Source organism: Ursus maritimus, unplaced genomic scaffold (genome assembly GCF_017311325.1).
Source record: "Ursus maritimus isolate PB19 unplaced genomic scaffold, ASM1731132v1 scaffold_4, whole genome shotgun sequence".
NCBI lineage: Eukaryota > Metazoa > Chordata > Mammalia > Carnivora > Ursidae > Ursus > Ursus maritimus.
This window is the reverse complement of record NW_024426552.1, coordinates 89,253,031-89,271,844: the sequence shown is the minus strand read 5'-3', so window position 1 is coordinate 89,271,844 and position 18,814 is coordinate 89,253,031. Positions and strand designations below refer to the sequence as shown.

The window sequence follows — 18,814 nt, the reverse complement described above, 5'->3', positions numbered from 1 at the left end:
CAAACACTACAGACAATTGAAGATGTTTATCATTCAAGGTATTATGACGAGTGTAGGGACATTCGAGTTTAGGGTGAGTTAAAGAGACTAGGGTGGGGGTGGGGTATGGATATAGTGAGATTGGAGGTAAGGCTGCCAATGCCAGACCAGAGAAGGCCTTTGGGTCATCTGTAATCTAGAGAAGAATTTTTGAGGGGAAGGGAAAGATGATATCTGACTTGGATTTTAGAAAGATAACTTGGTTCACTTTGAAGGAAGTATTGAAGAAGGAAAATTGTGGAGGCAAGACCAATTTGAAGGTGATTTCAGCAGTCTTGGTTAGAGATTTTAAGGACCTGAACCTCTTAGGATAGTATCAGTGAAAATGAAAAGAGGATAAATTTGAGAAATGTTGGAAAGATAGAATCAGAAGTTTTTGGCTGTCTAATTTTATATAAGGATTAAAGCAAGCACAGGAGAACTGCTTTTGGATAGTTTAACATGTCTTAAGACTGTTGGGAGTTTTTAATGAACCTTGATGTATTTTGTTTGTCTGAATATTTCTGTTTAGGATTTTTAATTAAATGCTGACTAGGTAAAGGAGTGTTTATAAATGATTACAAATATCTTCGAAACCTCTGTTGTGTTTTTTTCCCCGATCCTAATCCTTTCCCTTCCCTCAGAAGTCAATCAGCATTTGGAATTCTGTGCTTCTCATTACCCTTATAGTTCTATCGTATACATGTAGGCGCACAAACTATATGCATGTAGCCATGTTTGTTTTTTTTCTTTCTTTCTTCGGTATTTTTAGTTGTTTTTAGCAGGTAAGGTTCATTTATTATTGCAGAAATGGAAGGCCTGAAAAATATATTTGTTTATAATATGTATTTATATGTACATGTAAATATTTTGGATAAATAAACTTACAGAATTGTAGTTCTTAAATCTAGTAACAATTCATAAACTTCATGTAGTTCTTTACTATTTGCAATGTATTTTCCTTTTCTCTCTCTCCTTTTCTTTTTTTTTTTCTTTCTTCATCTTCTCTTCCCCTTTGCACTATTGGCATTCATTTTACGTTCACATATATTAAGACCCCAACAATACATTACTATTTTTAGTTTGAATAGTCAATTGGCTTTTTAAAATTTTACTTTTTAAATTATCGTACAGTGAAATTTGTACAATTCTGTGAATTTTAACACACAAAATTTGTGTAGCCTCTACTACAATCAGAATACAGAACATTTCCATCCCCCAAAAAACTCCTGGTACTTCTATTCCTTTATAAGTCACACCCTTTCCTCATTACAACTCCTGGTAACCACTGATTTCTTCATCACTGTACTTTTGTCTTTTTTGAGAATGTCCTATGAATGGGATTACAATTAATATAACCTGTTGGGACTAGCATTTTTTAGCCTTTGAGGTTCTTCTAACTTGCTGTCTGTGTGAATAGTTTGATCCTTTTTATCGCTGAATGGTATACCACAGTTTTATTTGGTGACTCCTTAAAGGACATTTGGGTTGTTTACAGTTTGGGTGATTATAAAAAGAGTGTTACCAACATTTGTGTATAGGTTTTATGTGAATATAAATTTTCATTGCTCTTGAGTAATGATAAGTAATAATAAGTAAATGATAAGTAATGTTGAACTTTATAAGAAACTGTCAGACCCTTTTCCAGAGGGGTTATACAATTTTGCATTTCCACCAGCAATGTGTAGGAGTTCGGTTGCTCACATCCCAACAAGTTTTGATATTATCAGTACTTTTTATTTTAGCCATACAGATGAGTATGTAATGGTATCTTATTGTGGCCTTAGTTTTCATTTCTGTAATGATTAATGATGTTGAACATCTATTCTGTGTATCTTTTTTTGTTGAGATAACTGCTCAAGATTTTGCCCATTTTTAATTGAGTTGTTTCCTTCCTGAGTTTTGAGAATTCTTTGTATATTTTGAATACTAGTCCTTTGTCAGATATGTGAGTTGCAAATGTTTTTCCCTTGTCTTTAGCATGTCTTTTTATTCTGGGCTGAAAACTTTTAAATTTTCATGAAGTCTAATTTATTTTCAAGTTTTTTTCTTTTATAGTTCATGCTTTTGATTTCATATTTAACAGCTCTTACCCTAAGCCTAAATTACAAGATTTTCTCTAATGTTTTCTTCTAAGTGTTTCATAGTTTTAGGTTTTTTGCTTAGGTCTGCGATCCATTTTTAGTTTATTTTTTTGCCTAGGGCAAATGATGTTTTAGTACCATTTGTTGGATGACTAGCCTTCCACCATTGAATCTGTCAAAAATTACTTGGTCATCTTTGTGTGTGTTGGTTTGTGGACATTTTTCTATTCTATTTATCTTGTATGTTTTTCCATTCACCAATATCACAGTCTTGAATACTGCAGCTTTATACTAACATGTTCCTCTGCCTTTACATTTAATTTTTAGAATTAGGTTTTCTTTGACTATAAAAAGTCCTGGAGTTTTGATTGCCATTGGGTTAAATCCATAAATCAATTTGGGGAAGAATGGACATTTCCTTCTGTGTTGAATCTTTCGATCCATGTCTTCATTTATTTAGGTCTTTGATTTCTTTCATCAGCTTTCTATAATTTTCAACATCATGTACATATTTTATTATACTTATACTAATTTTAATTTTTTATTGTAATTGAACTGCTTTTTGAATTTTGGTTTCCACTTGTACATTACTGGTATATAGGAATGTGATCTGTGTGTGTGAGAGAGGGAGAGAGAACATACACATCTGTTTGCGACCTGTGACCTTGCTAAATTCATGTATTCTAGGTTTTTTCCTTTTATTTGTTTAGATTGCTACAAGTAGCAATGTAGACATAAACAGTCTTCTAGTTTGCAATCCAGTCTCTTTCTCCTAAACCAAGTTTCTATGCTACTATGTTAAGACATTTAGTACTTATATTAAGTGTATGTCTGGAAATAACTGCTTATTGTCTTCCTTAGTAACTTGAATAGAAAATACAAATTACTCGTGTATTCTAATAATTTTAATGACTTGTAGTACTGTGTGGTAAACTTTTATTAGATTCTAACAACATTTTATTATAAGAGTATGTATACACACAGTTGTGTAAATAAATAGGATAAAATAGAAAATGTTATAAGGAAAAAGTTCTCAAATTTAGGGAGAAGTATTTTTTTAATTTTTTTTTCCATCAACATCTCCTCTCTCTCTCTTTTTTTTAAGGTTTTATTTATTTATTTGCAAGAGAGAGAATGAGAGAGAGGGAGAGCGAGCATAAGCCGTGGGGTTGGTGGGTGGGGAGGAAAGGCAGAAAGAGAAGCAGACTCCTTGCTCAGCAAGGAGCCTGATGTGGGGCTCTATCCCAGGACCGTGGAATCATGACTTCAGCTGAAGGCAGACGCCCAACAGACTGAGCCACTCAGGCATCCCTCAACATCTCTCTTATCACTGTTTATATGTTTGCTTTTTTTTCCTTTTCCCACAATCTATCTAAACTAGTCTTTTTTTTTTGCAGGTTTAGCTGAACTCTTGCAAGTAGTTAAGCTTTATTTCCTCTTACTTTTCCTATGAGATGCTTGAGCAAAATTGATCAGTTTTCTCCTCAGAACAGTCCATATTAATGTTTAGTCCATATTCCAATAAAAAGATCAATCTGAATTAAAGAATGTATTTAAACAAGTACATTAAAGTACTTTTGATTTTACTGCACATTATAAACAAAATATAAAAGATCTATAAGTTAAGAAAAATGCAATTTATCAAACACTTACTTTTGTATTTTATCAAAACCCACAATCATATTTCAGTTATTTCTGGATCTAAAGGGAGCTCTGAAGGAATCTTTATTTTCTTAAAAAGCTACAGAGTTTCAGCCTACTTTATCCTTATGTCCAGTTAGGTTTCTGAATATTTGAAAAGTTTTCTTTTTTTTTTTTTTTTTTCTTTCATAAGAAACACTGAGAGGCATAAAGGTAGAGTGGGAAGGCAAGTAGGTTTTCATCTTGGTGTTCTACCGCTAATTTGTGGATCTATTTGAATTTGTGTCAGTCATTTATCCAGTCTGGGTGTGCAAGTGCTCTTCTAATATAAAATGTTATACTGTTATGTGTACAGGATCATAATCTCAGTTGAGAAAATCATGTTCTCTGATTCACTGGAGCTTTGAAAGTGATTGTCACTCTTTAGTTTTCTCATGTGTAACAGTTCTTTAAGCTTTGTCTAGAAAGTTGGATTATGCACAAGTAATGAATCATGGAACTTTACATCAAAAACTTGGGATGTACTGTATGGTGACTAACATAACATAATAAAAAATTATTATTAAAAAAAAAGAAAGTTTGATTACCAATATTTCAACTATTAGTTGTTTTTTAGCTGATTTCAGGTTTGTCACACATTTAAAAATTTCAGTGTGTGGGGCTCCTGGGTGGCTCAGTCGGGTTAAGTGTCTGACTCTTGGTTCTGGTTCAGGTCATGATGTCAGGGCCGTGAAATTGAGTCCCGCATCAGGCTCCATGCTCAGAGCAGAGTCTGCTTGAGATTCTCTGCCTCTCGCTCTGCCCCTCCCTTCCCCCCACTGCTTGCACAATCTCCTTCTCTCTCTAATATGAATAAACAAAATTTTTGAAGAAAAAATTTCAAAGCCTGTGTTCTTTTTACCATGAAACCAATACATCTTGTCAAAGATTTGTAAAATCAGGAGTGAAGAAAAGAGGAATAGAAAATACCCATAATTTGGGACACCTGAATGGCTCAGTCAGTTAAGCATCTGCCTTTGGCTCGGGTCAGGATCCCAGGGTCCTGAGATCTGAGTCCCACATCGGGCTCCTTGCTCAGGAGGGAGCCTGCTTCTTCTGCTGCCTGCTGTTTCCCCTGCCTGTGCATGCTCGCTCTCTCTCTGACAAATAAATAAATAAGTAAATCTTCAAAAAAAAAAAAAAAAAGAAAATACCCATAATCTCATCACCCAAATTTAAACATTTTTTAGTATTTTCTTGTTTTTTTTAATACATAGCAGTTTTTTCCCTTCTTTTAAAATGTAGCTAGCCATCAAGTACTGCCACATCTATTCGAATGTACCAAGAAGTTGGTATTATTGTCTACGTTTTATAGATGCGAAACTGCTACACACAGAAATTTAATTTTTCTGAAGTCAAGTCATCTAATAAATGGTGGATCCAGGATCCAGGATTTGAACACTTGTTTATCTGACTTCAAAGTCTGTTTTCTTAAACCCTAAAGCTATTTTGCTTTTTTTAAAAATTGAGGTATAATTGACATAACATTGTATTAGTTTTAGTATACGACTTAATGGTTTGATATGTGTATATATTGTGAAGTGATCAGAATAAATTTAGTTAGCATCTATCACCACACATAGTTACAAATTCTTTTTTCTTTGTGGTGAGAACTGTTAAGATCTACTCTCTCAGCAACTTCCAAACATGCAGTACAATATTGTTAACCATAGTTATGCTGTATGTTACACCCTCAGGTCTTATCTTATAACTGGACGTTTGTACCTTCTGACCACCTTTGCCTGTTTTGCCTCCCCCGACTCCCATCCTGGCTCTGGCAACCACTTATATGTTCTAATATGAGTTTGGTTTTATTTATTTAATCAGTTAGTCTGGGTTTTTTTAGATTCCACATGTAAGTGAGATCATATAGTGTTTGTCCTTCTCTGACTTACTTCACTTAGTATAATGCCCTCAAGGTTCATCTTTGTTGCAAATGGCAGGATTTTCTTTTTTATGATTGAATAATATTCCATTATATATACATACACGTTTTCTTTGTCCATTTATTGATGGGCACTAGGTTGTTTCATGTCTTGGCTGTTAATAATGATATATTGCTTCTTGATCATGCTGTAGATGCATACTCTTTCAGTATGTAGAGGAATAAACTGTAAACGTGTCCTAAATTTGTAGTTTTTCATTTCATCTTGTTAATACAGTATTCTGAGAAGTTAATACAGTATTCTGGTGTGTATGTATTTTATGGTATTGCGGTTACAGATGGTGGACTGTGGAATAAGACGTATTTGGGTATGAAGTCAGGTAGTTAAGTGCTTGTTTTCATATCTCTAATATGGGGTTAGTAAGTGTCTAGCTTGGGGTTGTTGTGAAATTTTTTTTAAATTTTTTACATATTTGGAAGACACTAAGCCTAGTGCTTGACACTGAGCATTCAATAAATAACAATAGCAATTCATATTAATAATCTAAATTCAGAAGTTGTGTAAACCAATGTTCAGAAGTTTTGTGAAGGATTAAAACTAGCTTTTACTCACTGTGTTTACAACCACTGTGTCTGGCACTTAAATTTCTGTCAGTAAATGTTTGCTGAATGGTGGTCATGCTGTTTTTAAATGTCCAGATCAGGACTGGAAGTCGGTATTCCCTTATCTAGATATTATATGGACAACTTGGCCTCATTCTTAGTTTGACTCCCAAGGTAGTACACTGATGATATTTAGATTAAGATGAGAATTTTTGAGATTGTTGTCAACATTCTCTTTTCCTATGTGTGAATGTATCTTCAGGATTTATCAACATTCGTCCTTGACGGTACAAATCCCTGCTTTTGTATGGAAGTATGATGAAACAAAAGGAAAGGGAGGGATAGGATAGAGTATTTTTTCTTTGTATGTTTATCCTTTGTTAATTTAGTGTAAGTCTCAAGGTACCCTGGTGCTTCTTTCAGGAACAGGTATGTATATTGGGAAATCTGCTAATTTAGTTTATTGTGCAGTGAGCTAGGTAAAAGAGAAATCCATCTTAAATAAGAGTAGATAATAACAGTACAGAAGAAATCTTTTTTTTTTTCAGTCTCATTTCTTAATTTTTTTTTACTTCTCATGCCCTCATCTTTATTTATTTATTTGTTTATCTATTATTAACATAAAATGTATTATTTCAGGGGTACAGGTCTGTGATTCATCAGTCTTACATAATACACAGTGCTCACCACAACACATGCCTTCTCCAGTGTCCATCACTCAGCCACCTCATCCTTCCCTCCACTCCAGCAACCCTCAGTTTGTTTCCTGAGATTAAGAGTCTCTTATGGTTTGTCTCCCTCTCTGGTTTCTTCTTGTTTCATTTTTTCCTCTCTTCCCCTATGATCCTCTGCATTGTTTCTCAGATTCCACATATCAGTGAGATCATATGATAATTGTCTTTCTCTGATTGACTTATTTCGCTTAGCATAATACCCTCTAGTTCATCCATGTCGTTGCAAGTGGCAAGATTTCATTTTTTTGATGACTGCGTAATATTCCAGTGTGTGTGTGTGTGTGTGTGTGTGTGTGTGTGTGTGTGTATATACACACCACATCTTCATCCATTCATCTGCCGATGGACATCTGGGCTCTTTCCATAGTTTGGCTATTGTGGACATTACTGCTATAAACATTGGGGTGCACGTGACCCATTGGATCACTACATTTGTATCTTTGGGATAAATACCCAGTAGTGCAATTGCTGGGTCGTAGGGTAGCTCTATTTTGAACTTTTTGAGGACCCACCAGACTGTTTTCCAGAGTGGCTGCACCAGCTCGCATTTCCACCAACAGTGTAGGAGGGATCCCCTTTCTCCACATCCTCACCAACATCTGTCATTTCCTGACTTGTTCGTTTTAGCCATTCTGACTGGTGTGAGGTGGTATCTCATTGTGCTTTTGATTTGTATTTCTCTGATGCCGAGTGATATTGAGCATTTTTCATGTGTCTGTTGGCCATTTGGATGTCTTTGCAGAAATATCTGTTCATGTCGTCTGCCCATTTCTTGATTGGATATTTTGTTCCTTGAGTGTTGAGTTTGATAAGTTCTTTATAGATTTTAGATACTAGCTCTTTATCTGATAATGTCATTTGCAAATATCTTCTCCCATTCAGTACAGAAGAGATCTTAACAAGGAAGAAAAGAAGGAAGTAGCTCAGCTCTCTTAGTTCCATTTGTTTACTTTCTCTACTTTTCTAACAGGCTGTGGGAGCTCTGCTCTGTGTCTTAGAACTACAGAATTCTTCTTTGTTATGGCCAGGAGGTAAATCTGGGAGAATCCTATGGAGAATTCCTGATGTGTTATGGACAAGGAGAAGGAGATGTATCCTAGTGTCTGTGCTAAATTGGGTGAAGCATTTTCCTATAGAAACGTTGTAAGAGATGATGGCACTATGAATAATGCTCTTGGGGGCTTACCTGCCTTTCTGACTCCCCATTTGTAATGGAGAGGAACTATGGTATAGATCAAGTGGAATAATGGAATCTGGAGTTAGACTACTTGAGTTTGAATACTGGTTCACAGCAGTGTGATTTGAGTCAAATTGCTTGATCTCTCTAAGCCTTAATTCCTTCATTACATTGCTCCTGAGGTAACCGTTCATGAAGGCAGAAATGCTTAGTCAACAAACATTAGGAATTCAAAGTTCACCAGAAATAGACTGTTTTTCAGAGTGTCTAGAGATGATATTGCTTTCTGATAGCAATGTTCTTATGTAAGTATATACAGCCATCTTACAGTTTTTTGCACATTTAATTTAATTTATTTATTTATTTGAGAGAGAGAGCGTGCACAAGCAGGGAGAGGGGCAGAGGGAGAGGGAGACTCCCCGCTGAGCAGAGCGCCCAATGCAGGGCTCTATCCCAGGACCCAGAGATAATGACTGAAGCCAAAGGCAGACGTTTAACTGACTGAGCCACCCAGGCACCCAGTTTTTTACACTTCAAAAAAGGACCAGTAGATTAGATTGCCAGAGCTGTAAGTTTTTTCTCTTTTGTATCACAGTTTTCTGAATATTCTGTGTACTTGATATTAAATATATAGGTAAATATAGTTTAATAATAGCTTACTCAGCACTATAATCTGTTAAAGGTTCTTTTTTTTTTTTTAACAATTTTATTTCTAAATAATCTTTACACCCAATGTGGGACTCAAACTTACAACCCTGAGATCAAGAGTCGTATGTTCTACCAACTGAGTCAGCCAGGCACCCCTCAGGATTCTTCTAAGTACTGAACAAGTATTAATTAATTTAATCCTTTGAGAGAGAAATTATTAATATCCTCATTTTTCAGAATCGGAAATTGAGACACTTAGAGGTTAAATAACTTGCCCAAGGACACAGAACAAACCCTAGAGCCAGTATTTAAAACTAGCTAGTCAGTGCAGAATCTACTACATTATATTGACCCAAGGTTAGTCTCATTTATAAACTTCATCTTTCTTTTGTTTCTTTCAAGTGCAATTTTAAATTGTTAAATCTTAGTTCTTGACTTTTGGGTTGTTAAGTACTTTTTCTGCTACCAGGAGTAATTTTTTTCCCCCTTTTTAAAACTTTCCTGAATCTGCTAGTGTAGGACGATAGTTAAATTACTTGGTCTCAGGGTCCCTTTTAATTCCTAAACTATTGAAGAACTTTTGTTAATGTGGGTTTTATCAGTTGGTATTAACTGATTTTGAAATTAAAATGGAAAATTTTAAAATATTTTTCAAGATGCTTCAGATTTTTAACAGCTTTATTGAGGTACATTTTATATGTCTTTAAATTCACCTATTTCAAACATACTATTCAATGATTTAATGACTTTACTAAGTGATGCAACTAATCTAGTTTCTGTCTCTATAAATTTGCATTTTCTGGACATTTCATACAAATGCAAATATGCAGTATATTGTGTCTTATGTCTGACTTCTTTCACATAGCATATTTTTGAATTTCCTGTATGATGTAGCACATTAGTAGTTTGTTCCTTTGTATAGACAGATAATATTCTATTATATGGCTGTGCCACATTTCTTTATCCTGTCACCAGTTGACTGAAATTTAGGATTTTTCCAGTTTTTGGCAATTATGAATAATGCTGCTATGAACATTGTGTGCAGATATTTGTGTGGGCATGCTTTCATTTCTCTTTAGTAGATACTTGGGAATAGAATTGTTGGGTCATATTGGTAGTCTTATATTTAAAACTTTTCAGAAACTGCTTTTACATCATTTTACATTCTTATCAGTGATGTATGGGGTTCAAATTTCTCCACGTTCTCACCACTATTTAACCTTTTTTTTAAGCCATTCTAGGATGTGATATGGTATCTCTTTTTTTTTTTTTTTTTGCTTTTTTAAGATTTTATTTTTAAGTAATCTCTACACCCAGCGTGTGGAGCTCGAACTTAAAACCCCGAGATCGAGAGTGGGGTGCTCCATTGACTGAGCCAGCCAGGTGCCCCTTATTGTGTCCTCGGTATACATTTCGTTAGTGATTAATGATGTTGAGCATCTTTTCACATGCTTATTAGTCATTTTTATATTTGGTGAAATGTGTGTTTAGTTCAGTTGCTCATGTTTTAATTGGGCTGTTTGTCATCTTATTGAGGTGCAAGTGTTCTCTATAAATGCTAGATACAAGTCCTTTATCAGCCATGTGTTCCGTACATATTTTCTCTCAGTCTATTGTTGGTTGTCTTTTCATTTTTTTAATGGTATCTTTTGAAGTACAAAAGTTTTCAATTTTGATGAAGTCCAGTTTATCCATTTTTTCTTTTATGTACTGTGCTTTTGCTTTCATATCTAAGAAATTTTGCCTAACTTAAAGTTTTAAAGGTTATGTTTTCTTCTAAAAGTTGTATTGTTTTAGTTCTATAGTTAGATGTATAATCCATTTTGAATTAATTTTTGGGTAAAGTGAGAGGGTTCATCTTTTTGCATGTGGATATCCAATCCAATTTAAAAATTATATTAATACATTTAAAGTAATGATAACTCATTATGTGAGTAGCATAAATAACATAATCTTTATGGAGAATAATTTCCAAAGCAGAAATAGTGGGAGAGTGACACTGTTTTACATTTTTTCTGTCTGGTTAAAGAGAAGACCGTTTCTCATATCTGCTTCTGAATTCAGTCTGTTGCAGTATCACACATCATGTAGCTGCTAGGAAACTCTATTGTATGATTTGAGAGAATTAGAATGAAAAAGTCGAATAGAGCTTTAGTATTGTAATGAAAATAGTTTTAATCTCATGAATACCACTAAGAAGATGTTCTGGGGGGGCCTGTGGTTGACACTTGGAGAACTTTTGGTTATAAAAACTTATTGATTAATTTCTACTTTAATGTCACTTTTAGAATTTCAGTCAGGGAATGTATCATTTCTTGGCATCTCATTTTATCATCTGATTTATGTTTTATTATAATGCTTTTCCATGTCTTCTAATTTTTTATAAATATTTCTTATTGTAGGATGACGATAGAGGAGTTTTATAGATCAGGATTAGCAAAACTATGGTTGATGGGCCAAATCCAGTTAGTTTGGGATTTTGGTAGTTTTGCTTGTTTTGGTAAAGAAAGTTTTATTGAAATACAGGCACATTTGGTTGCTTATGAATTGTCCATGGCTGCTTCCACAGTACAAGGACAGAGTACTTGTAACATAAACCATGTGGCCTGCAAGGTTTAAAATATTTACCATCTGGCCCTTTAAATAAAATTTGCTGACCTGTTAGAGATTACAGTTTCAGATGACTGATGTTAAATAAGATGCTTCAGCAGCAAGATCGAAAGTAGTTTTCTATAATTAATAATAGCAATCAACTTTATAGTTAATAGGAAAAGATGCTCAGCTATCATATCAATTTGGAAAGTTAGGCTTAGTCTTATTGACTTGACACTCTTTATATTTTCTTAATTATTATTCAAAAGATATTTTCCTCCTAGTCAAAAAGTTAATTCCTTGTTGAAGTGAAAGAATGTGTTATATTAATTGCTTTGCACATCAAATTAAGATACTTCGTAAGGTGCTTCTTTCAAATATTTCAAAAATATTGACAGATGTTGAAGGGATTGTCAAGTTCAAGCTTAAATGTTTCAATTTGTGCTCTTTTAGGATGATCTTGAAGACCTTATTGTTAATTGGGATGAGAGCAAAAGTATTGGTGACATCTTTCTTAAATATGTAAGTATTTTATTTCTTTTTTAGGATTTCAGGTTAAAGCATCATCTCATTAAGTACTCGCAGGGAATGACAGTTACTTGTTTAAATGTGAGAGCTTTCAAAACTTTGACATAGTTGTGTTTGTAAAATATATCGGAAGTGTTCTTGTCTTCTGAAACATATTTGCTATATATAAGTTAACACTTTCTTGAAACCCAAGGTCATTGTTAGGAACACTAATTGTCATACTGTGCTGTACTCATCTTATTATATATCAAGTTATTTGCCTGGTCACAGATTGATTTTTATTTGAAATTTTCTGTAGTTGAGGTTTCTTTCCTTTTTAGTTGATACCATTTTTTGCTGTCATTGTGTCTCCTCTTTATAAAAGCTTCTAATGAACTGCTTTTTCTTTACTAGGGTAGGAACCACATAGCTTATTAATTTTATCAAATAAAGTAAATTCATTTTGAAAGAGGTGCTGAGAATAGGGTTTGTAAGTGTCTTTTAGTCTCTTTGAATATAATTTATATGTTTCAGTTCCTTGAGTTCTGACACATGTAGTTTTCTGAAGCCTTCTCCTAACTTCCGTCCTTACCGTATAGTCTTAAACATGTTTTTTTTTCTGCTTGGTTGAGAATTCCAAATATGCAGATTATTGTCACATATCTTTTTCTGCTCACTTTTTTTTTTTTTTTTTTTTAGTTTCAGAGGTAGAATTTGATGATTCATCAGTTGCATACAACATCCAGTGCTCATTACTTCAAGTGTGCTCCTTAATGACCATCACCCAGTTACCCCATCTGCCCACCCTTCCCCCCTCCAGCAACCCTCAGTTTGTTTCCTAGAGTTAAGAGGTTTGCCTCCCTCTCTCTTTTCATCTCATTTTATTTTTCCTTCCCTTCCCCTGTGTTCATCTGTTTGGTTTCTTAAATTCCACGTGTGAGTGAAATCATATGGTGTCTTTCCCTGACTGACTGCTTTCACTTAGCATAATACCATGCTCTAGTTCCATCCATGTCCTTGCAAATGGCAAGATTTCATTCTTTTTGATGACTGAGTAATATTTCGTTGTATATATATACACTGCATCTTCTTTATCTATTCATCTGTCAGTAGACATCTGGGCTCTTTCCATGACTGTTGTGTCACATGTCTTTTTGATGCCTGTTAGTCTCCTCAGTTAGCCAAGACATTTTTCCTTTTTTTGTTCTTGAGTTTTTGGGAATATAATTGATCTTTTAAATGGTGGTTTGGATTCATCAACAAATAATACCATGTTCTTGGGTACTAATTACTATATTCTGAACTTACAGAAGTTTTTAAACTTTGTCATGTTTATATCAATACAATAAGCATTAATATACTTTCGTTTCTTTCTGAGCCTTTGCTTTTCAAGTTTTAGGCTATGTGTACCAGTTGATGCATTTTGGTTAGCAATTAACTCATTAATGAGAAATTCATAAAATTTCTATATTTAATTTGAGAAGAAACTTATATAAAAATTTTCTTTTGCCTACAGTATGTCAGGTTTTGACTTCATTATTTGACTTTAAATTTTATGACCTAAGGGTAACATGTATAACAAATTAATGTGTTTTTTCTTCTTCTTCCTAGTCAAAAGATTTGGTAAAAACCTACCCTCCCTTTGTAAACTTCTTTGAAATGAGCAAGGAAACAATTATTAAATGTGAAAAACAGAAACCAAGATTTCATGCTTTTCTGAAGGTAATTTGCAATTCTTTCAAATAAAAAATCTGAGAATAATTTCTGAAGGAGTTCATTTAAATTATGCTTTTAGTAAAAATCTATCCATGTAAGAACACCTTAATGTTTAACCTGTTAACTTTAGCCAGACCTGAGAGTGGCAATGATATAAGGCTTCAGAAGATTTAGGTAGCAGAGGCCAAGAGGGAGCTGAGTGAATGAAAATGTTTTCTGGAGGTACTCATATTTTTTAAAGTTGTACATGTTTTAGTTCTCAGACATTTGTCAATGTGATTTGGTTTTGCCTTTAAGGACTTTTTTTTTCTTTACCAGTGCTTTATTTTGTTTACTCAGTGGTATCAGCATACTTAATACTTCAAAAACTGTTTTTTCTTGTGAATGGTGTGGAATTTATAGGAGTGTGCAGAGAAACTCACTTTGTGTTTAAGATGTTAATCCTTGAGTGGCCAGGAGGTCATTTCAGGTCCTGGAAGATTATTCAACCACAGTAGTCTTCCAGAGAACAACTGCCATCCCATCTCTTCTGTTAGTTCTTTTCAGGGCACTAGTACTAAGGTGTAATCTAATAAATGTAAGGTGTTTAATCTTTGCAGAAAACCTTTTTTTTATTGTTAAATTAATTCCTTTCAGATAAATCAAGCTAAACCAGAATGTGGACGGCAAAGCCTTGTTGAACTTCTCATTCGACCAGTACAGAGGTTACCCAGTGTTGCGTTACTTTTAAATGGTACTTGTCTGATCTGTTTTCAGACTATTTTGATTGTTTTTTATGGAATTGTTTTGCTCTAAAAATTTTGAAATTCTTTTCATTTTCATAGTTTTCTTAGATTTCAGCATTAGAAGTTTATGTCTTACATAGAAAATATCTTTATGGATAATCTTAAAATCACAGGTACTACAATAATTCAGTCTCCTAAAATGCTTTGTTACCTTGTCAATTACAATGACTATTATTTTAGTTTTTGTTTCTCTACGGAAAGCCTTACATTTCATGGTGTGTCATTAATTCAAAATCAGTTTACATCCATGTAAACAAAACTCACCCACGAAATCACAAGATGAGAGATAATTCATGTCTCAATTTATTTAGTCCTTCTCTGAATCTTTAAAAGTTCTGTATACTTGGTCTAATGCTTACTTTCTTTCTTAGATTGTGCAGAACACTCTTGAAGCCTGCATCCATTTATTCTAGATCTTAAACAGAGAGTTTATTTTTTTACAGTTAAATTTTATAAATAAATTTTGCCTGTAGCAAAAGAAAAGCATATGTATATGCCTTTACATTTAGCTGACTAACGTAGTGAATATTTCTAGGACAGGGTCAATTTTTATATTTTTAAAATTAAGTATGAAAACTAAATTACAAACAGGAATAAGTTTGTAATAAAGTATTTTGATACCCAAATGTTAAGCACATTAGTATGGATAGCAGCAGATAAGGAGGCTAATTTTGGGACTGTTTAATCTATTTTTTCTCTTTAAAATATTTTGGGTAATATATTAATTGTAGTAATTTAAAAAATTGATCATTTTTTAAAGGATATCTAATGTAGGTTAGAATAGTTAGTTTATAAGATGATTTCCCCCATCTTCAAAAGCTGTCCTGTTTTTTAAGATTATAAGGAGACTACATGAACAAAACAGTGTGATTTAACTTTATGAGGCATTTTTTTTGGTTATTTACTTATCTTCATTAAGTACATGTAGAAATCCATCAAATAGTTTCTAAGCCTTTCTCCTAACATTCCAACTTAGAGACTGGATGGGCATAGTACTAGGGAACCTGGCGTGGAGATGGAACATGGCATGAGGAACTTAACCTGGATAAGAGTCAAAGTACCAGTATGTCATGAACCTCTAAGTTAAACAAAACCTGCTTTCAAGGTTACTGAATGCTCTCTGTGATAGATCCATGGGCTCCAATATGAAATATAACATATAATGACTTCTCAGTTAATTGAGGATTGTGTGTTTTCATTCAGCACTTTGGAGAGACCTTGAGGAACCTAGGTGTCCCCAAGCTTTACTAAAAGGGAATTGGGATGGCAGTGTAAGAAAATGTGTCCATATTCTGAAAATTTGGTCAATAAAAAATGTGGAAACCTTAACAAATTTGTAAGAAGAGAGCTCCTAAGAGAACATGGCATAAAATTTTTTTTGAAGTAAAGCTTAGGTAATACCTTTAAAAATTAATCAACCTATATCAAAATGGACAGCATTTTATTTTTTTTAAAAGATTTTATTTATTTTTTAGAGAGAGAGAGAGACCATGAGCAGGGGGAGGGGCAGAAGGAGAGGGATAAGCAGATGGGTCCCCGCTGAGCTCCCCAACATGGGGCTCTATCCCAGGACCCTGACATCATGACCAGAACCAAAGTTAGACATTTCCAACTGAGCTACCCAGGCGCTCCAAGATGGACAGTATTTTGAAGTCTTGGATAAAAAACTACTGGGGTTTTTTTTCTACTATTTTTCTAATAATGGAAAAAAACTATTTTATCATAACAGATCTTAAGAAGCATACAGCTGAAGACAATCCTGACAAAAGCACTCTAGAAAAAGCTATTGGATCACTAAAGGAAGTAATGACGTAAGTGCATTATTTCAATTTCTTATTGATTCCTAGATGAAAATGGAATTGTATGACAATTAGAATCATAAATGGAGAGAAAAATGTCAGTAGCAAATTTTTATAAAGTGATATCTTATTTTTCTAATATTTTCACATTAAAATGTTGAGAGAGGAGTATTGTAAGAATACCTTGATTAATCAAAAACATTTTTTTCTTAAGGTATTAAACTATTATGCATAGAAAGTAACAATGATTTAGAAATTCATAATAAATGTGCTTCCGGACATGTTCTTCCTATACCTCCAGTCACAGCATGTTCTTGTCTTCATTTAAACTACCCAAATGTAACTCAGGAAGTTGACCGTGGTGAAATAAAAAGAAAAGATTTATAATACTTCTTTCACTTTTACTTTTGACTTTTTGTTTCTTACCTTGAATTTAATGGAGTACAAATTGGTAGGGTTGGTTGGAGATGTATTAAAAGTATAAACTCTGTGGAATTGACTTGGGTGCTTAACTGTTAAACTTAGGCTAATTACTGTGGGTCTAACTTGGAGACATAGCTCTAATCAGGAATGATCTTTCTTTTTTTAATTTAAATTCAATTAAATAACATATAGTGTATTATTAGTTTCAGAGATAGAGTTCAGTGATTCATCAGTTGTATATAACACCCAGTGCTCATTACATCACATGCCCTCCTTAATGCCCCTCACCCAGTTACCCCATCCCCCTCGCCCCCAGCAACCCTCAGTTTGTTTCTTATGATTAAGAGTCTCTGATGGTTTGTTTCCCTCTCTAATTTCATCTTATTTTATTTTTTCCCTCCCTTCTCTCCCCTATGCTCTGTTTTGTTTCTTAAATTCCACATATGGGTGAAATCATGATAATTGTCTTTCTCTGATTGACTTATTTTGCTTAGCATAATACCCTCTAGTTTCATCCATGCCATTGCAAGTGGCAAGGTTTCATTTTTTTGATGGCTGAGTAATATTTTTTGATGGCTCTGTGTGTGTGTGTGTATGTGTATCGTCTTAGGGATTGTGAGTTCAAGCCCCAAGTTGGGTATAGAGATTATTTAAAAATAAATAAGTAAATAAACTTAAAAAAGATCTTTCTTTTATTTATTTATTTTTTATTTTTTACATTTTAATTTTTTTTTTTTTAAGATTTTATTTATTTGAGAGCAAGAGAGCAAGTGAGAGAACACAAGCAGGGGGAACGACAGAGGGAGAGGGAGAGACAGGCTGAGCAGGGAGCCTGATGTGGGGCTCCGTCCCAGGGTCATAACCTGAGCCAAAGGCAGATGCTTAACCGACTGAGCCACCCAGGAGCCCCAGAAATGATCTTTCTTGATTATTATAATCAGAAATGAAAACTGTTGCTATTAATTGTTTGCCTCATGGAGGGTGAGGGCACTTCAACTGTTTGGACTTTGTCATCAACATGTTTAATAGATTTAGTTAAATGACTTCTGAGATTCCCTGAGGTGCTTCTATATGAAACAGTTTCTTAAAATACTTGCAGAGGAGCTCTTAGAGACTTTACTAGCCTAGAGAGAGGGTCCAACAATAGAATAATGCTCAAATTAGCAAATAACAGTTTCTGTTTTTGCTGAAAGGGTTACACATGCTTTTTGCTTATGTTTATATTTTATATGTTGATCAGCCAGCCTTCATGCTTTTGCTTTGGTATTTTGGGGCCAGGATAATAGTTTTTTTCTTCAACACTTAATAATTTAACATACTCTGCACATAATTTATTTTGATCTTTTCAACAAACTATGAAGTAGACAGTCAGTGTTAACTTATGTTCCCGAAAGAGAAAGCTGTAAGGTTATTACTTGCCCAATTTATCTATTTGGTATGTAGAGTACTTTACCAGTATTATTTCGATGGTAGCTTATACTAGTTGCTATTTATGTATAATATGTTTTATAAACAAAGATTATGGAGTAACCTAAGTAGGGAATAGTCATTTGACTTGTTTTCTCCCTTAGAATAGTATCAATTGGCAGCTTTAGGGATAAAGACCCATCCTGATAAGACAGGTGATTAAAGATTTCTTTCCTTTTCAACATTATTTAAGCTTTCTGAGACTTTAAGAATCTTTCTAATCTATCCTTATCCTAAATGCTATGCTCATAATAGGTTTTCAGTAAATGTTGAGTTATAGGAGCTGCTATTTTAATGTTGAATTGTGATGCTAATTTATAAACCTAATAGAGTTTGACCACATCTGTGTTCTTGAGATTTTTGAATATTTAGCCTAGGTTTTAAATGCTTAGTATGGTTGATTGAAACTATAATTTTTCAGGAAAAGGAAATAAAAGAGATAGTGCCAATTAACTAGTCCTTGCTATTTAAACAAATGAAAATCCCCTAAAATTAGATTCTTACATTAGTTATACATGCTTAGCTTATTATTTTTTAAATTTTTGTTTATTTTTGAGAGAGAGAGAGAGAGAGAGTGAGCACGCACAAGTGGGGGGGAGGAGCAGAGGGAGAAACAGACTTCGCTGCTGAGCAGGGAGTCTGATGCAGCCCCGATCCCAGGACCCTGGGATCATGACCTGGGCTGAAGGCAGATCC

General features: G+C 34.0%; 1 protein-coding gene across 1 annotated transcript in view; it reads left to right on the top strand.

Annotated features, from left to right (window-relative positions):
- ECT2 (epithelial cell transforming 2) overlaps positions 1-18,814 on the top strand; it is a 69,564-nt gene that overhangs the window by 26,296 nt on the left and 24,454 nt on the right. Inside the window, exons 14-17 of the mRNA XM_008705383.2 lie at positions 11,875-11,943; positions 13,540-13,650; positions 14,281-14,377; positions 16,159-16,240. Coding sequence (XP_008703605.1) covers positions 11,875-11,943; positions 13,540-13,650; positions 14,281-14,377; positions 16,159-16,240 — 359 coding nt within the window. The remainder of the gene's footprint in view (positions 1-11,874; positions 11,944-13,539; positions 13,651-14,280; positions 14,378-16,158; positions 16,241-18,814) is intronic.